This window comes from Dama dama, chromosome 12 (assembly GCF_033118175.1).
Source record: "Dama dama isolate Ldn47 chromosome 12, ASM3311817v1, whole genome shotgun sequence".
NCBI lineage: Eukaryota > Metazoa > Chordata > Mammalia > Artiodactyla > Cervidae > Dama > Dama dama.
In genome coordinates, this window is record NC_083692.1 from 77,874,388 (window position 1) to 77,895,448 (window position 21,061).

Consider the following 21,061-nt stretch of genomic DNA (forward strand, 5'->3'; position numbering starts at 1 on the left):
GCAGATGAAGGTGGAGCAGAGTCCTGGGGTTCTGACTCTCCAAGAGGGCAGAAATTCCTCTCTGATATGCAGTTATTCTATTTCCATGATCAGTGTGCAGTGGTTCCAACAAAATCCTAATAGACGCCTCATCTCCTTGTTTTACATAGCTTCAGGAATGCAGCAAAAAGGAAGACTAAAATCCACCATCAATAGCAAGGAGCGTTACAGTCAACTCTACATCAGAGACTCCCAGCCTGAGGACTCAGCCACTTACTTCTGTGCTGTGGAGACACAGTGCTCTGCAGACACCTGCAGCCTGTATGCAAAACCAGAGTTGAGGACCCAACCCCCTGAGTGGGAGCAGATGCCCAATGGGATTAGAATTGAAATCTCATTGTCTTGCATCTCCTGATTCCTGCAGAAAGCATTTCTATAGAACTACAACTTGACACTGCAGAGTAGGCACATAAGCAGGTCTTCTGGAGATCTCCATAGCTAGGTAAAATCTATACATTGATCCACTGTTTCCTATCTGATTCTGTCTTTCTGGACAGAAGTGAGCAGCTGGTTCAGTGTAGAGCAGAACCCTTGATCCCTCCATCTCTAAGGGCAAGAAAGCACCAGTCTCACCTTCTCTTCAACACTTTTTTTATAGCTTACACTAGTATAGACAGAACCCTGGAAAAAGCTCTATTTTCCTTTTTAAATACACTTAAATGGGGGAATAAAAGAAGCCAAGAGCCACTCTTAGTATGAAGGCTGGGCAGAACTTTCTGCACACCAGACTAAAGACTCAGCCACATATATTCTGTTGTGGGGACACAGTGCTTCCCAAGCACCTGAAGTCTGAACCCAGATGTGTGTCTGCAGTGCCCAAACCCAACATGAGGTAGAGGAGTCTGAATGTTTTTACTCACACCTAATATGGTATTAAGAAGTGACTCTGGATAAATTTAAGTGATTTCACTTTCAAAAAAAATGGAAATGCTGATGAATATTCAATCTAGTAACTATCTCTTTCATTTCCTAAATAGAACTATTTCTAACATCCTAATCCCTAAATTAGAGAGTCAGTGACACAGTAATTCCAGTTAGCAAATCTTAAAGCTAGTTATAAGGCTCTGTGTTAAAATGGGTATATTCAGCCTGAAGGCTGTTTATTCATAACCCATATTATTCTCATGTATGAAGGAAAATCATAGAAAGTCAAACCTTAAACTAGTCCTAAAGGAAATCAGTCCTGAATATTCATTGGAAGGACTGATGCTGAAGCTGAAGCTCCAATACTTTGGCCACTTGCTGTGAAGAACTGACTCATTGGAAAAGACCTTGATGCTGGGAAAGAATGAGGGCAGGAGAAGGGGAAGACAGAGAATGAGATGGTTGGATGGCATCACCAATTTGATGGACATGAGTTTGAGCAAGCTCTGGGAGATGGTGATGATCAGGGAGGACTGGTATGCTGCAGCCCATGGGATTCACAAAGAGTCAGACATGACTGAGCGACTGAACTGAACTGAAAGTGTCAAAGAAAGAGCAGTTAAGGGCCTGTAATCCTTCACTTATTTTTGTTTCAACTTCTTACAGTGCATTTAATTGTTAATTTTGTTCATATTCAATAGTATTTACTAATATCATTTATATCATTATCCTCTTTTATGTTTTGGAAGACCGTTAGAAAAAAGCTAATTTCCAGTCAATAGAAATTCCTATTTCCTCTTTAGAAAATGAGTCACCATCTTTGTACATCTTTCAAGAATCCTCAGCTGCGGACATATTCTCCACCCACCGTTACTCGCAGAGTTCATATATTCAATCATTCAACAAATATGCATTTAATATGTGTTAGGTACTAGATAAGGAGCTTCCAATAAAAAATGAGTTCCTTCCCTTTTTGAATATGTATCCAGTGGGGAACCCATTTTTGTTATCTTATAGTTCCAAAGTAAGTGTTATAAATACAAATAGATATCAGTCAAAGACAGCTTCCCGAATTATATGGAGTCTCAGCTTGAAAACTAATAGATTAATAGAAGCTGATCAGGCTAAAGGACAAAAAAGGGTTGACGGAGGGAAAGTGCTCCAATTTGAGGAAAAGCATATGTATGTGTGAAACAAGGCAGATCATGGCTAATTTAAGACCTAAAATGTAATTTTCAAGTGACAAAACACTGCATGGGTGACTCTTTATGTGGTGGGAGACCTAAAATAAAATATAATAGTTCTTGGAGTGAATAGTTTTAATATCACAATGTGATAAGGTGAAGGATATGGGGAACAAAATTCACTAAGCACATCTACATACTCAGGGTGTACAGACAGGTGGTAATTGCATTGAGAGCCATGAAAAAAAATCACGAAAGTAATTAATGATAAGGAGTATTAGTTCTCTAGAGACCCTATTCCTTTTAAATGCAGAGAACATTTTTAAATAGACTGCACAAAATACTATAAATATGATACATGTGCAAGATACATTTATTTGACTGAAATAAAAATGACAGTTGCCTTTAAAAGTGAGGAAATAGTGAAATAAGCCAGACAGAGAGACAAATACTGTGTGATTTCACTTACATGTAAACAACAGAGCAAATGAACAAATGTAACAAAACAGAAACAGTGTTATGGATGCAGAGAACAAATAGGCATTGCCAGAGGGATGGGAATGAGGAGGAGGAAGGGAGTAGATGAGGGAGATGAAGTGGTACAAACTTCCAGCCGCAATATAAATGAGTCCCAGATATGAAATGAATAGTGGAGGGAATATAATCAATTAGTATGTATAATATCTTTGGATGGTGATGAGACTTGTGATCATTTTGAAATACTGAGTCACTATGTTGTATAAAAGGAACTAGCTTGGCATTATAGATCGGTTATATACTTCACAAACAAACAATCAAACTCATAGAAAAAGAGATCAGATTTATAGTTAGTAGGGGCAGGGGCTGGAGGGAGAGGTAATAGGATGAAGGCAGTCAAAAGGTACAAACTTCCAGCTATAAATAAATAAGTACTAGGAATGTAATACACAACATAAATATAATTAACACTGCTGTTTGTTTTACATGAAAGTTAAGAGAGTAAATCCTATGAATTCTCATTATCAGGGAGAATGAGAAGGGAATTACATTAAAATTTCATTTCTAATTTTTAGTTATTTGCATATAAAATTTTAAAATTTATAAACATTTTAATACTATATGACTAAACTGCTTTAGTAATGTAATATATTTATAGATTATTTTGCACTGTTTATACCACAATCATATTTGTGATATGATAGTCCTTGATTTCTAATTATGAAAGCTTTTGTTAATTTAACTTGGTAGCTATACAAGATAACAGATGTTCACTAAAATTATTCTGGCAACGATTTCATGGCATAAGTCAAATCAGTATGTTGTACACCCTGAACTTATGCAGAGCAGTATGTAAATTTTTTCAATAAAACTAGAGGGAAAAAATGGAGGAAATGCATAAAAACATGCTATCTTAAGAGAAAAATCTACTTTTGGTTCTTATATATAGCTGATACTGGAATTATCTTCTAAGTGTAAACCACTCTAAAACTGAAAAAAGTATGAAACAACTGTTTCCAAGGAGCATAGACAGTGAAAGCTTATAGTTTGTAGGAGAAAGAAAACCTGCAGAATGACCCCAACATTCACAAGGCATCTCCTAGGGGGACTTTCTAAACCTTCAGCACAAGGACCTGGAGCCCTAGCAGAGTGACAGCTTGCTGTTTGCAGGAAACAGAGATCAGAGTTAGGGCTGGTAACACCACTGGAATCTGAGGGGAAAGGTATTAGAGAAAAGTGAGCCTCGTATAAAGAATCTTAAAATCTCTAGTGGGGGTCTTCTGAGCCTACACACAAGCTGCACGTGCAGAGAGACATGGATAGAGCTGGCAGGAAACAGCCTTTGAGGGTCTAAAGACTCCAAGGAGATTTCAGAGACTACACAGTACTGGGAAGACGTAAGAACTCTGGCCTTTCCAGAGTAAAGAATATTGGCAAATGCTTTGAACTTTCAATGGAGTCACCAGAACAAGGACTGCAGGCTAGGGGTGAGGGCTAAATTCTAATTTAAAAGAAAACTGGGGTAAAAACAAAAACTTTGCTCTAAAAGAGATTAAAGTAAGCCTCAACAGATTCTAAGGTATAATTTAACAAATCTAGCATTCTTTCAGAAGAAGACAAAATAATCCAGAGTTCTGTATATTGTTACCTGCATCATAGAACACACAATAGAACAGCTCTTCCGGGAATTATCCTCACCTGCTATCATCACTGGCCCAACTGATTTAAGAGTGAGAGCGCAGGAGTGTCTCCTTGCCTCTCACATTGGATTAAGCTGTGAAGACAACCAGATGTGAAGCGAGACTGAAGACAAATATGCTACCTTTGTGGCATCTTCTGGTACCTTTCAACACTATTGCCTCATTCTTTCTATAGACTTTACAGGATTGTGTATTTCTTGTCATTTGAGAATATGGAACACATTAAATTATCCCATCCAAATTCTAAGAGAGATAATTTAGTTCAAAGGGTGATTTAATGCAGAGGGTAAATTTTGTTGTGGGGGTTTGTGATTTTAAGAGAGATGCCCAGAATTTACATCGGATTGAATTGCCTTGTGGCATTTATTTAACCAGAACAAATACTGCACCTCTGAAGACCATGTAGAATGCAACTGCATTGAAGACAAAGATTTCAAACTGCCATTGTTATATATTTGTAACCATTGTATTAGATAGACCGTCATATGTTTCTTGTCCCCCAAGACACCAAGTCTTCTTAGTATTTTAAATAAGGTGCCTGTCTAAATACACCAGTTGGCAAAGTGCCGCTCACTTGACCTAACATAATTCTCTATATTGGAGAAGGAAATGGCAACCCATTCCAGTATTCTTGCTGGAAAATACCATGGACAGAAGAACCTGGAAAGTTACAGTCCATGGGATCACAAAGAGTTGGACACGACAGAGTGACTTCACTTTCTTTCTTTCTATATATATATATATATATATATGTACATATATATAATGTGATCTCTGAAAATCTTTCTTTCTCTTACAAACTCTGATTTTAATGTTTTTATAGGGAAGGGATTGCAAACTGATCTTTAAGAAACACAGAAACGCATTTTTAGGGCTTTTCTGTATATGGTCGAAAGGGGGCAGTGCTTCCTTTCATAAACATAAATTTGGTTAAAAACCGGGCTGTTCACATGTGAAGACTCAGTGGAAGGAAATAAATGAAGTGGAGGAAGTGGCAGTCAGATTTATGTTTGCTTGGGCAGGAAAGAGGACGACCTGAGTCTTTGTAGGAGAAATGAGTAAACTCCTAGGAACATTGTTGTTGATTCTCTGGCTCCAGTCTGACTGTGAGTTGTAGGCAGGAAGTTTAAATGTAGTAGAATAATTCCAAGAATAACACAAGGCTGGGAGATGAGATAATTGGGGACTCTTATTTCAATATATCTTCTAGCTTATAATGGTTTTCTGTGGAAATTTTAAGAATAAAATTTGAAATCTGTTACTCTCTTTCCAAACAGGGGTGAAGAGTCAACAGAAGAATGGTGACCAGCAGCAGGTTAAGCAAAATCCTCCGTCCGTGAGTGTGACAGAAGGAGGGATTTCTATTCTAAACTGTGACTATGATGACATTATGTTTAATTACTTCCATTGGTACAGAGTCTACCCAGCAAAACGTCCCACATTCCTGATATCAATAAGTTCCGTTTCAGAGAAAAATGAGGATGGAAGGTTCACAGTCTTCCAGAACAGAAGTGCCAAACACCTCTCTCTGCACATCTCGGCCTCCCAGCCTGGAGACTCAGCCTTGTACCTCTGCGCAGCCGGCACACGGTGCTCCCCAGGCACCTGCAGCCTGTACGCAAACGTGCTCTGGGGACTCAGACTCAGAGGCACACACACTTGTTCCCCATTATACACGGCAGCGTGAGAAGCTGTGCCTTAAAGTGGGTGAGGCAGCTGAGCTTCAAAGAAGACCAATAGGTGGCAAGTTCCACAAATGAGTTAAGCACATTCCATGGGCTCCTGGGTGTCCAGGAATCTAACCATTTTCCTTTTTTACTTTCAGAGACAGGCTGTGGGTCAGCTGAACTCCAGTCACCGATGATGCTTTGTTCTGACTTGCTCCTGGAATGGGGTACTTTGTTACGCTTGTATTCCAGGGAAAAGTGTGTTCAGGATAAGGAACCAGATCCCACTGCAAGTTTCACCAGTGGATGCTGGTGTGCCTTTGAGTATCAGTAGCCATGTGCTTAAGTTTTGTATAAAATGGACAATTTAATACATGATTATTGTTTCTGGATAACTCTGTGTGTGTTACTCACTCAGTTGTGTCCGACTCTTTGTAACCCTGTGGACTGTAGCCCTCCAGGCTCCTCTGTCCATGGGATTCTCCAGGCAGGAATACTGGAGTGGATTTCATGCCCTCTTCCAGGGGATCTTCCCAACCCAGGGATCAAAACTGTGTTTCTTATATGTCTCCTACATTGGCAGGTGGGTTCTTTGCCTCTGTCACCACCTGTGAAGCCCTTAGGTAAATGAACCTTTCCATGTAAAGTATTTGAGAATGTATATTGCAAATCACATTTGTTTACTCTCTTCTTCACTTATAAGTACTTCTGGGCAATGCCTCAGCAAATCATTTGCTGTGTACTCTTTCCCTGAATGACATTCAATATTTGACACATTGTTCACAAGTAAATGTTGATGTCCTGTGAATCATAATAATAAATACAAGCATCTCATGAGGTTTGTCAGCTATAAAGACCTTATTATTGGTAGCCATTCTTATTCTCTGCTGAGACGGATATAGGGCATTGAACATTTAGGATGCAGTTCAATGTTGAGCGGGAAGAAGGAGGCCAAGGTCATTCTAGGATGACTATATGATCCATATGAATCTAAAGGATGTGGAAAACATCCCAAAGGTTTAGTAAATCATAGGTCTTCAGTAGGTTGTCAGTTAATCAAAACTGCAAGTAGTTTACAATTTCAAACTTATTGATCTACATGGTGAAAATTTACCTACATGAAAATCTCCTTTCCTACAATTGAGTAGTAATGAAATGAGTCTGTTAGCTAATAAAAGATATCTTGACACTTTATATTCTAACTTCCACTGTCTATTTGTATGACCTTTCGCTACCATCCCATCAGTAGTTTGGTAGTGAAACAATTTTAATACAAATTATTCTTTGATTTTTGAATAAATAAATGCATATGGTATAAAATTTTAAAATTATACAAAAGGGAATATACTGAATGTATCTATAGTGTATTAAAAAAGAAGACAATGTGTTAGTCACTCAGTCATATCTGACTCTTTTCGACCCCATGGACCGTAGCCTGGGTTCATGGGATTTCCCAGGCAAGAACACTGGAGTAGGTTGCCATTCCCTTCTCCAAGGGATCTTCCCAACCCAGGGATTGAATCCCGCACTGCCAGCAGATTCTTTACCACCTGAACCACCTGAACCAGGGAAGCCCATCTATTGTGTGTACAGGAAAGTAACATTACTTCTTACATGTATTCCCACTGTCCTCAGAACCCTAGTTAAAAAAAAAAAAAAATGATTAATATAAAAAATTTCCTTGAGTTATTTGTATTTTTATTCTTGAGTTATATGTGTTCTTTATGTATTCTGAATACTCAAGCCTTACTAGACATGATTTGCAAATAGTTTTCCCCACTCTGTGTGTTGTCTTTCTCACTTTCTTGATACTGTTCTTTGAAACAGAAGGTTTGCAATCTTGATGAAGCCTAATTTATTTACATTTTTAGTTACTTGTGCATTGCCGTAGTATTTTAAAAACCATTGTTTAATTCAAGATCACAACAATTTACATCTATGATTTCTCCTAGGAGTTTGATAGTTTAAAATTGTATATAGAAGTCATTGATTCATTTCAGGTTAACTCTTTAATATTGTGGGTGACAGAGAGATACAACTTCATTCTTTTGCATATGAATAATGAGACATTTGATCTGGAGTCCCTAACCAAAAGAAAACTGAGTAGCTATGCTAATATCAGATAAATTGGACATTAAAATGGAAATTGCTACTAAGAAAACAGAACAGCACTTCAAAACGATACAGTACACACTCTACCAGGAAGATAGAAACAATTCTATGTTTATGTGCATGCACATAATAGCATAGCTTCAAACTACATCCAACATAAATCAGTAGAGTTAATCAGCAGAATTAAACTTGTAGAATTTATTGATTCGAAAATAATCAGTAAGCAAATATACAACCCCTGTGGCAGGACATTAACACACATCTCTCAATATTCCCTCAAGTAGCGAGAAAATATTCTCTACTTATCAAAGACAATTACCTATTTTTTACCTAGTTTACATATATAGAATACTTTAATCCAGAACAACATAATACAGATTATTTTCAAATATATATGGAATATTTATCAAAGTTGACTCTACTCTGGATCTTCAAGCAAGGTTTAATTATTTCAAAAGATTTCAGTCATTCGGAATACAGTCTCTTATCACAGTAGTATTAAGCAAGAATTCAATAACAAAAAGATAATTAAACTTCATTCCTGTAACTTGCAAGTTACAATAGCCATTTTTTAAAGATATTCCTCCAGGAAACATCAAAGCAAAACAGTGTTTTGTGGTGGGGTAGATGTTTCAGTCTCTGAATAAACTGAACGGAACGCCCTTATTATGCAAATCACTTCCTGTTTGCGGTGGAATCATCTGAAAGCCGCGGGGACTCCGCACTCAGCTGCTCAGAGAAGGGCGGGTCTGTGCGCAGTAAGAACAGGGGCAGTTCCCACCAGAGAAGCGGGTCCGTCATGCTCCGCCCGGGCCTGCTGTGGGCGCTCATGGCCGCCTTTGGCTTCAGTACGTGTGGCCCTGAGCCTGGACCCTCAGCGTCCTCTTAGAGCTGAAGGGTGGCCCCGTGCAAGCTGTGACCGGCAGGGGGGTCAGAGGGAAAAGAGGCGGGGAAATGAACAACTAGGTGACCCTTGTCTTGTCCCTGTGTCGTAACTTAACCGAGCCCTCATGATCCCTGAGTCACTTCAGAGACCAACCCTGTCTTCTCCTTTTTCCACAGGATCCAGCATGGCTGACACAGTAACTCAAGCTCAGACTGCAGTAACAGCGCGGGAAGGAGAAGCTGCGACCATAGACTGCACATATCAAACCTCTCGGTCTAGGTATACTTTGTACTGGTACAGACAGTTTCCCGGTGGAAGGATGGAATTCCTTATTTATCAGGATGATAATAAAGCAAATGCAAGGAGGGATCGCTACTCTGTAAACTTTCAAAAGGGAAAAAAATTCATCAGCCTCACCATCTCTTCCTTGTACCTGGCTGACTCAGCGAAGTATTTCTGTGCTCTCTGGGAATACCACAGTGATAGAAATGATAGTAGAGGATAATCAAAAACCTTAGAGCTGCATTAAGGCAGCCAGCTGCTCAGAGGGTTAGGAAAATCCCATGAACCACAGACAGGAAGAAGGCAGGCACTGTGGTAACACAGTTGAGACCTTCTAATGCAAACTTTTCTTCTATAAAATATGTTCCCTTATGTGAACTCAGTGTATGAAACTGCACTATTTCCTGAGATGCCCACATACTATGTTTGTTCCTTGGGTTAAAATAAATCACAAAATTCTAAACAACCAGATTGAATGCACACACTTTTTCTGGGAAAATCAATAGTTTCTAAGTCTTGAATTGTTGGATATTCAGATCTGAAGCTGTAGTAAAAACCATCCGTGGGCTTTCCTGGTGGCTCCATGGTAAAGAGTCCACCTGCCAATGCAGGTGACAGGTTTGCTCTCTGGCCCCGGAGGACCCCACGTGGAGCAGGAAAGCTAATCCCTTTCACCACAACTACGGAGCCAGTGCCCTAGAGCCTGTGCTTCACACCTAGAGAAACCCCTGCAGTAAGAAGTCTAAGTATCGCGACCAGAGAGTGGCCCTTCGCACAACTAGAGAAGCCTGCGCAAGACAATGAAGATCCAGCACAGCCGAAAAATTAAAAAGTATTCTAAAAAAACTTCACTTTCTCTTCCAATATCATCCTGATTTTAACACTTGTCACAAATATATTAATGCATCTGATTACCTTGTATAGTATATATGTGTATTTTATTTAAAAAATTAAACACATAAGACTTTTTTGGAATCAAATAAATAAGTTACCAATCTTTTGAAAGACCTGGATGGTCAAAATCAGTTTTGCCTAAAACAAACTATAGTTATTATGGATTCACAATGCAGTTAAACCGTGAACAAATCACGTGGATTTGAACCTTGGTGGTCCACTTATACACAGCTTTTTTTCAAAAATAAATACAACAGTACTACATGATCCTCGACTGACTGAACTGTGGGCACAAAACCTCAGATAATGGAGGAATCATGTGTAAGGAGGACCTACTACAAGTTACACACAGTTTTTTGACTCTGTGAAGGGTTATCCCCCAACCCTGGACTCCTGCGATGTTTGAAAGTCAACTGCATTTCTTCAGCTCTTAACAAACTCAGGTAGAGAAGACTGAGAAGCCTGTTTACCAGTAAGGAAGTGACGGTCCTTAAGATGCGGCCAAAGGAGATACTGGAGAAGAATATCCTTGAGCGCTAAGTCGGAGAATGTGAAAAGCAATGAGCAAGCTAGCTCCTCACATGAAACACAGAGTCTCATCAAAATAGGGCAAGAAATGCCCCAAGCAATTCCTCCTGGGACCATAGACTTGCTTCAGATCAGCGCTGTGTCTCTTCTCTTCCCAAGAGAACTTGGAATGATATAATCCAATGTCTTCTCCGTAATGGTATACTTAGTATGTGGAGCTTACTTGTCTTTCTTTGCTTGTTTGTTTTCTGCTTATTTGTTTTTTCATAGATCTTCACACCAAGAGGCATCTGACGAAAACTACAGGGTCTCAATTAGAGACCCTGCTTTTGCTCAAAAGGGGTGACTGAACAGGGGTTCTAAGCTATCTTCCTTGGAGAAGAAATACCTGAGTTCTTGGTTACAAGTGGGGAGCTCAACTATGGAGCACATGATGCCTATTCATCAGTACTCTATCCAGTTCCCTCTCCTCCAGCCAGGCAGAAGAATTGCCTCCTGAAGACTCACAGGGCCATAGGACTTCCTTCAGCCAAAGAAATGTGAATAGAAATGACATGTGTCACTTCATGATAGTTGCATTTAACTGTCTAGTTTAAATTTCAACCTTTACTTTCACAGACTCTGATGATTATTGAATTGTGTGTTGATACAATATTTACAGAGGTTCAAATGTGAAAACATTAGTCATCACATGTAGTATAGCTGACCTAGAGAATCACTTTGATTCAAAATGAATTATCACTGTTTCATTGAGCCATGGATATTTGGAGTTGCTTATTATAACAGTGTAACTTATCATAGCTTGTGTACCAAACTTACCTAAATACAGAAAAAAAGGAGTAGGCACTGTAAAAGGACACCACAGTCTTGACACTAAAACTTGAATGAATACATTTTTTACAAGGTATAAGATAGAGTCTTTCAATGAACAGAAATTCAAAACTTTTAAATTAACTATTAGCAAAAAGAATTAACATTTTATATAAAAGCACCCACAACCAAGTTGGGCTCTATGTATGCTTATTCAACACTTTAAATCAATCAAAGTAATAATTCACATTAATGAAAACATCAATACACAATCAATAAAAAATACACAAAAGTATTAAATGTGTAATCAGTGTTCTTTCATTATAAAGAAAGAAATTCCCAGCAACTTAGGAATAAAAGAAAACCTTCTTCACTTTGGTAAAGGGTATATGCTATAAACATCAAGCAAATACCCAACTTAATGGTGAAATGTTAAATCCTTTCAAGGAAGCCAAATAGAACTATTTCTGTTAAACAGTGTACTGGATCCTAGCTAGTGTAGAAAGGAAAGAAAAAGAAACAAAAGTTTTAATAATTAGAAATCAAGGACTATCATATCACAAATATGATTGTGATATAAACAATACAAAATAATATACAAATTACTAAAGCAGTTTAGTAATACAATATTTAAAATTATATTTTATATGCAACCAACTAAAATTAGAAATGAAATTTTTTATGTTATCAAAAACACATAAGAATCAATGTACTAAAAATAAGAATCAATATACTTAGGATTCAATTTGTAAAATATAGTTACAATACCACAGCATATAAAACTATAAAAAATAAGTTGTAGTTGCATACAAATGAGTCCCTGGTGGCTCAGTTGGTATAGAATCTGCCTGCAATGCTGGAGACCTAGGTTTGATCCCTGAGTCAGGAAGATCCCTTGGTAAAGTGAATGCAACCTACTCCAGTATTCTTCCCTGGAGAATTCCATGGGCAGAGGAGCCTGGAGGCTACTGTCTGTGGGATCACAAAGCATTGGACATGACTGAGTGACTAACACACACATATAAATGGGAGAATATACCATGTTCATGAATTAAAAGATGAGGCAAAAATGTCAATCTTCTCACATTTTATAAATACATTCAATGAAGTCCCCATCAGTCTCATCTCTGTGTATGTGTGTGGAAATGGAAAAGTTAATTCAAAATGTTGTAATTTTTAAGAGGTCAAGATTATTTAAAGCACTCTGAAATTTAAAAAGCAAGACAAGTACTTCGTCTACCTTAAATATTAAGACTATGAAGTTAAAAGTATGGTATGAGTGAAAGAATAGACAACTGGATACAGATTTTCAGCTCAGGTGTCATGGCAACACAGTATTTTAAGAGAAACCTCCTTTTAAATTTGTATAGAGAAGGAAAAAAATGTCACTAGTTTGTTTCCTCCTGCCGCTTAAGAGAGATGAAAATGTCTGACACTTGTAGCCTATTTCCTCCATTTGGAGACCCCTGGCCTTCCTGCCTGCTACCCTCTCACAATAATTTGGCCACCTGCTGAGAAGAACTGACTCATTTGAAAAGACCCTGATGCTGGGAAAGATTCAAGGCAGGAGGAGAAGGGGACAGATGAAGGATGAGATGGCTGGATGGCATCACTGACTCAATGGGCATGACTTTGAGTAAACTCTGGGAGTTGGTGATGGACAGGGAAGCCTGGCATGCTGCGGTTCATGGGGTCACAGTCAGACAGGACTAAGCAACTGAACTGAACTAAAAGAGAGCCTTTGCCCCTTCTACCACATGAGGAGACAGCAAGAAGGCATCACCTGTGAGCCAGGAAGCCGGTCCTCACTAGACACCCAATCTGCCAGTGCCTTGTTCTTGAACTTCCAGCCTCCAGAACTGTATGAGGGAAAAAATCTCTGTTGTTTCTAAACTACTCAGTCTGTGGTAATTTGTTAAGGCAGTCTGTTAGGTAGATAGAATGGGGAAAAGGAGTCCAAAATGGCAGTGGCTAAAAGACAAGGAAGGGAAAAGTCCGTGCAAATAGAACAGAGGAAGGTCAAAGGAAGGTCCGAGGATGGGAGTGAGGACTTTGGGTTGAACAGCACTCCTGCCTAAGCCCAATTTGCATACAGCAGGCCCAGGAGGAAGTAAAAAACATATAAAAAGAGGGGCTAAAGGGCTCTCTCTCTCTTTCTCTCTCCCACGTGTGCATGCACCTTTTTTTCTCTCTCTCCCTTTCTCCCTCTCTCTCTCCCACAAGCTGGCATGCTCCTCCACTCTATTGTCTTCGCGTTTTTGGGTTCACATGCCCTCACACTTCGAGGATGAATTCTCCTGCTATTATCATCTAAATAAAATAGAGCTGTAACACTGATTTGTCTAAGAGCTATAACATGGTCTGTCCAAGACCCAACAGCTGTGACGCACCGAGGGCTTCAAAGTCCGTCACTCCAAATCCTGTTGCGACAAGAGAAAGAGCCGAGGAGCATACACTTGCCTGACAAGTCTAAATGGACTAAGACAGAAAGAGAGTAGATTAGTCATTGCCTAGATGTAATTTCATGGGGAGAAATGGTGAGGGTCTGCTAATGCTATAGGTTCCTTTAAGAGATCATGAAATATTCTAAAATTGACTTTAGTGATGGCTGTGCAATTCTGTGAATATACAAAAAAAAAAAAAACACTAAATTGTACAATTTAAATGGGTGAATTGAATCTTATATGAATTGTATCACAAAGAACTTATTATGTAAAAACAAATCAACAAAAATAAAAAGTGCCACAATCTTTACGGTTCTCTGTGCTTGGTCTGGATTGTCCATACCATCTGACCATTGCAGTAAGAAACACTAGATAAAAAGTTGTAACTTGAGCTTGACTTTTTTATCATGTACCTAAATGATATAATGACTCTTAACTTTCATGTTTCCTTCAGCACTCCCATTATTTCTCTCATTTATATATTTCTACTATTATATGTTATTGTATATATTATATATACTCTATATATAATATAACATAATAATATATAATGTAGCATAATAATTTATAAACATATATATTTCTATCATTTATATATTACACCAGCCTTAAATTTTAATTGTTAGTTTATAACCTGACCAGCAGTAGATATACATTGAATGGTGATTAAATTAACATTGACTACACAACCACCATGCCATAAACTACCACATTTTCAAAACCAAGTTTTCCCTTTCCTATATATGTGAATTTGCCCTTTTTGTAGGATAAAAATTAAGAACTGGTGTGCTGTCTATTTTAATTTTCCTCTTAGGTTTGTTCTTGCATTTATCTTCACAGCTGGATACTTGTATCCAATTTATTTACCACAAAATTAGAAGCTTTGGTTTGGAATAATTTTTAGAGTCACTCCACATAACTTTTCCTAGTATATATTGATTAATACATTCACCCAACAAATTAGTATTAAGTGCTTAGCCTGTACTAAGTCCCATGCTAAAGATGAATTATGGGGCCTTTGGAAACTGTGCTCCAACATGGAAAGTTCAATACAACAAGGGAAGTAAAAGGCATTTGATTGAGGGGATTTAGAATTATTTCTGTGAGGAAAAAAATGTTACAGAATGTGTTCTAAAATTCCCAAGTGACTGAAAATAATTCAATCTTTAGAAAACTGTTAGGAAACCTTGCCATTAGAGGGCCAGAGGGAGCTCCTGTGTGATACTTATTCTTAGAGTTGAAACACAAAGCCCCAGTGGCTGCTCTGTTCCATTTCTTAGGAAAGGAGTTCATGTATGCAGTCACAAGAGGGGGCTGTTACTCTGGAAAACCAAAGCTCCAAACAGGGTGAGGGAGAAGCTATCAGTGACTTATACAAAGAATCTATTTTCCTCCTCTTCATCACCTTCTACTTCATAATCTCACATTGAGCTTCAAGGGCCTGGGTAACCCCCTTCCTAAATGCAGAGCAAAGAGCTGACCCACTCACAGGGAAAAAATGAAGAGAGATGATTAATAGTTGAAATTTTAGTGGCCAAATATCTGTTCCTAGAGTAGAGTAATAAGCTTAGTTACTACAGCTAAATAGGATGAGTAATCTTAATTATTTTTCTATCCATAGGCTTCCCTGGTGGCTCAGATAGTAAAGAATCTGCCTGCAATGTGGGAGACCTGGATTTGATCCCTGGAGTGGGAAGATCTCTTGGAGAAAGGAACAGCACTCGCTCTAGTATTCTTGCCTGGAGAATTCCGTGGACAGAAGAGCCTGGCAGCCTGCAGTCCATGGGGTCGCAAAGAGTTGGACATGACTGAGCGACTTTCAATTTCTTTCACATTTTGTTAATAACTGCTTTGAGGATAACAAAAGAAAATGCCTTATGCTTATTTTCATCTCTCTTATAAGATGGTTTCATTTCATTCTCTTTTCAATATTTTCTTTTCCCGTCTCCTCCTCTCTTACCATCTCCTTAGTGTCCTCAATGCATTCCATCCCTAAGCATGGGCAGGGAGAGGAGAAAGTATGCATTAAAGAAGGCTCAGGTGGAATAGGAATAAGTAAAATTCAAGTCATCTGTTCCTGGATCAAACCTGAGGGATCCAATAAAATCCACTTAGAAGATGCTCAAGACATCTTTCCAGGAGTCAGTAAGGAGACCCGCTTACCAGGTGACTTGCCTTTTCAGACTGGATTCTAATTTTCTTTTCCAATCAGACTGAGAACAGCAGTATTATATAACTATAAAGTTATTTTTTGTCATAAATGTTACAAATATTTTCTTCCACCGTGCCATTTGATTTTTAACTTATGGTAATTTTTTTTACACCAAAAAGACATTTCTAGCTCTTGAAGTTAAACTGTATATATATATTGCTGTTCCTGAGACTTCTTTCCCCTGACTGGGAATATAAATAGGAATTCCCTTCTTCCCCCCATACCCCAGGGCTCAACATAGGTTTCCTGGATTAAATGACATTTCATGCCAGCTCAAAGGAGCATCAAATCACCAATAGTGGTTGGTTTTTCCTTGTCATACAAATAGATGGATAACCTCCTTGTGGAAGAAATGATTCATTCAGACTCATTCAGACATAGCTGATTTGAGTTTGGACCTTGAAAGTAATCATACTGTAGGCTCTCTGAATTAGGGCTAAATATTGGGAAAATAGTGTTACACTCTGTTTAGATTTATGTTTAGTTCGGGGGTGTGAGTAGACCCAACCAAGAGACAGCTGATGCTTGGCTGGGGAACACCCCAATGAGCTGCCTGGTGTGGGGCTGTGCAAGTGGTGGCTGATTTGGCACTTGGGACCTCCCCCAACTTAGGCTCAGACACAGATCCTGAGCTCTGAGGCCTGGGACTTCAACTATGAGACTGGTGACAGGAATAAGTCTTCTCCTAGCTTTGGGCAAGTGATCTGGGCCTAAGAAAGAACTGCTTTCGTGGGTAAAGTCAAAGAGCAGATGTCTGCTGCTTTCACTTCTCCCACTGTGCTTTACCAAACTGCTGGGAAGAATGTGCATCTGCGTGTTTCTATGTGTCTATGTGTTTTCTAGAGAGTCTGAGCATCATTATCAGAAGTTATCAGATCCAATACTCACAGAGCCCCCATGAATCTCACTGCTTTTTGGCTGTAAGAAGTTTTGGGGTTCAGGAAATCCAAGGATCATGGAAAACAGCAACTTATCTTTGGCCTTGTGGCTCTGACTAGCTCAGTAATAAATACGAGTAGTAATTCTCCTGTCCTGTGCAACACACAGGACATGAAATCTCATGAAAATACTCAAGGATGGGGCAAGGCCAGAGAATGTTTATGGGAATGTTTATGAACCTGCCCTTTAGGTGCACCCTGATTTGACAATCCAGAGCTGATCAACTGTTTCTCAATACCCCAGGTATGTTGGGAGATTCTAAGACCACACAGCCAAACTCAGCGGAGGGCGCTGAAGAAGGACCTGTGCACTTGCCCTGTAATCACTCCACAATCAGTGGACGTGAGCACATATATTGGTATCGACAGATTCCCCACCAGGGTCCAGAGTACTTGATTCATGGTCTGAACAACAATGTGACAAATAGGATGGCCTCTCTGAGCATCGCCAAAGACAGAAAGTCCAGCCTCTTGGTTCTGCCCCAGGTCACCGTGAGAGACACCGCTGTGTACTCCTGCGTCCTGAGAGACACACACTGGGACAGGCGGGGCTGCATCTGTGCGGTGTGTCCTTGCTGGGGAAGGGAAGCAGCAGCGGTGTGCTTGTTAGAGCCGGTTTGGAAGGCAACCTTACTACACCCGTGAAAACATGTGATAGTCATATCCTTAGTTAACAATACTGAACTGAACACTTTAAAAACTACTAACAGAGTATAGTTTAAGTATTCCTATCACAACAAAGTACTGTTGCTGAAGTTTGAAGCTCCAATACTTTGGCCACTTGATGTGAAGAGTCAGCGCATTGAAAAAGACTGATGCTGGGGAAAATTGGAGACAAAAGGAAAAGGGAGTGGCAGAGGACTGAGATGGTTAGACAGAATCACTGACTCAATGGATATGAATTTGAGCAAACTCTGAAGGATAGTGGAGGACTTAGGAATCTGGCATACTAAGTCCATGGGGTAGCAAAGAGTTGGATGCAACTTAGAGACTGAACAACAACGACAACACAATCACAGCAAGTAAATAAAAATTTAAATATAAAGAGGGCAAGAGAAAACTTTTGGAGGTATAACTACACAATGGAATATGATACAGCAATTCAAAGGAATGAACTATGATAAATGCAACAACATGGGTGAATCTCAAAATAAATACGCTGAAAGAAACCAGACAGGAGACAGTATATACTCTAGGATTCCATTTACATAAAACTAGAGAAAATGCACACTGATCTACAGAAAGGAAGAGCAGACTAGTGATTGCTTCGGACTGAACAGGGGTTGGAGGGGGGATGTGGTAGGAAGATATACAGGAGGGGTTAAAAAGGAGCACAAAGAATAAGGCCACCAAGGACCTTTGGGGTCCTGCACATGCTTTTACCTGTATTATAATAATGATTTCACACTTGTACACCTTGTAAAAAATGATCAAATTGTACATTTTAAGTATATGCAACTTATTTGATGTCAAGTATGCCTCAATAAAACAGGTTTTAAAAGAATGAAATAAAAAACAGACCCAAAGTTAAGAAACAATTCTACAGAGAGCAGAATTTTTCACTTTTTTAAATTTACAAAGGGGAAACTATTTCAAGCAGGCAAGGGTAACAGTGCATTTTTCTAAATCGCATAAAATAACATACTCTGTTGCAATGTGTTGTGCTGTGCTTACATCCTCAGTTCAGTGGCTCAGTCGTGTCTGACTCTTTGCGACCCCATGAATCACAACACACCAGGCCTCCCTCTCCATCACCAACTGCCAGAGTCCACCCAAACACATGTCCATCGAGTCAGTGATGCCATCCAACCATCTCATCCTGTGTCATCCCCTTCTCCTCCTGCCCTCAATCTTTCCCCACATCAGGGTCTTTTTCAATGAGTCAACTCTTCACATCAAGTGACCAAAGTATTGGAGTTTCAGTTTTAGCATCAGTCTTTCCAATGAACACGCAGGACTGATCTCCTTTAGGATGGACTGGTTGGATCTCCCTGCAGTCCAAGGGACTCTCAAGAGTCTTCTCCAACACTGCAGTTCAAAAGCATCAATTTTTCAGCACTCAGCTTTCTTTATAGTCTAACTCACATTCATACATGACCACTGGAAAAACCATAGCCTTGACTGGAAAGAACTTTGTTGGCAAAGTAATGTCTCTGCTTTTTAATATGCTGTCTAGGTTGGTCATAACTTTCCTTCCAAGGAGTAAGTGTCTTTTAATTTCATGGCTGCAGTCACCATCTACAGTGATTTTGGAGCCCAGAAAAATTAAGTTAGCCACTGTTTCCACTGTTTCCCCATCTGTTTGCCTTGAAGTGATGGGACCAGATGCCATGATGTTAGTTTTCTGAATGTTGAGCTTTAAGCCAAATTTTTCACTCTCTTCTTTCACTTTCATCAAGAGGCTCTTTAGTTCTTCTTCACTTTCTGCCATAAGGGTGGTGTCATCTGCATATCTGAGGTTATTGATCCTGTCCAAATCTTTGTGACCTTATGAACTGTAGCCCATCAGGCTCTTCTGTCCATGGGATTCTCCAGGCAAGAATACTGGAGTGGGTTGCCAATCCCTCCTTGGGCGATGGACAAACAAGAAACTAGGTCTGATCTCTGATTGATTTAGTCTCCTGCACAAATGAGGTCTCTCAGAAGAGTCTTCATCCCTGAGCTAAAATGACCTCTTCTAGGAAAGCCCATTCAAGAAAACCTGACTCAGCTGCAATTCCTAAGAAATCAAGGGATAGAGACACTTCTCCAGGGGATCTCCCTGACCCAGGGATCGAAACTTCATCTCCTGCACTGCAGACGGAGTCTTCACTACTGAGCCACCTGGGAAGCCCAGTTAGAGTTAATATTGTTCTGTTTCATGGAAAATGTTGAAATCTTGTACAATATGTCTCTTTATCCATCAGTACTGAGGGTTTTTTTTTTTTTTTATAATTGTCCATATAGATTACATTTACAGACACTGAAAACCTTACTGCAGAATGTTATAACTTTTGCTTTAAATAGTTGTATGTGTTTTAAGGTTTAAGGAAAGGATAAGTAAGAGATCTTATATCTATTGGCTGTTTACCTTTTCTAGTATTCTTCCTTCATTCCTGAAGATGCAGTTTCCTCTGATACCATGGAGTTTTCCTCTGATAATGTGTCTGACATGATGTATTTCCCTTCAATCTTGAAAAACTTTTAAAGCATTTCTTCTAGGCTAGGTCTGCTGACAACTATATTTTTCAGTTGTCCTTCAACTTACAATTTTTCTTTTTCTAAAATTTAAAAACTATGAATTTTCCATCACTTCACAAGAGCATGATAAAGCATATGGCAACTGAAAGGCTAGGTCTTTTCAGTACCTAAAGCAGAGCTGTTTTGTTTTCAAGTTTCTCTTTCCTTATTTTTCAATGACTTCATTTTTGCTCGTTTTTAATGAACCATGGTTTTTGGTGTTCTGAGCTGTCTGTGAAGACTCATTAGTCTTTCTGGCAATCAATATATGTCTTAGAGTCCTGTCATCATCTTTAAAGGAGAATATTCTATTTCTCCTCTTTTCTTCAACTATGAGATGTTTCTTCTACCACCATAGACAATTGGAGAATTTCCTTGCATTCTTCCAGTGCAGAGGAAATAGCACTTTTCCAAGGCTTCAAACAGTCCTGTGGACATTGAATTTATGCATGCTGGATTTTGCCAATACCCAGCGACACTGAGAGGAGATAGAATGACTACTAAGCCTGAGAGCCAGCAAGAATTTCTCCTCATAGCTTAATTTTTACTATTTTTTTCCCCTAACTTTCATCTTCAATATCATGCCATTTATTCTCTGTATTTTGGAAATATGTGTAAATCTCTCATCTCTTGATGATCCCTAATATTTTTACTCTTAAGGATTTTGGCTTATTCTCTTTGTATTTCTACTCTTTTAATTAAGAGGAAATTTGGAAGAGATGAGAGGTAACTATGCAGGACTATGAATCAAAAGTCCACAATTACAGACTACAAATTTACAAACTGACAGATTACTACATCATTT

At 39.0% G+C, this 21,061-nt stretch overlaps 3 gene segments (V, D, J or C); all 3 read left to right on the forward strand.

Moving 5' to 3' along the window:
* Positions 1-5,235: 5,235 nt before the first annotated feature.
* LOC133067026 (T cell receptor alpha variable 29/delta variable 5-like) lies at positions 5,236-5,951 on the forward strand. The segment is given in 2 exon segments: positions 5,236-5,370; positions 5,542-5,951. Coding segments are annotated over 2 exon segments (462 nt in total).
* Positions 5,952-8,792: 2,841 nt separating this feature from the next.
* On the forward strand, positions 8,793-9,434 carry LOC133067027 (T cell receptor delta variable 1-like). The segment is given in 2 exon segments: positions 8,793-8,891; positions 9,106-9,434. Coding segments are annotated over 2 exon segments (378 nt in total).
* Positions 9,435-16,754: 7,320 nt separating this feature from the next.
* On the forward strand, positions 16,755-17,682 carry LOC133067029 (T cell receptor alpha variable 26-2-like). The segment is given in 2 exon segments: positions 16,755-16,794; positions 17,282-17,682. Coding segments are annotated over 2 exon segments (441 nt in total).
* Positions 17,683-21,061: the final 3,379 nt, after the last annotated feature.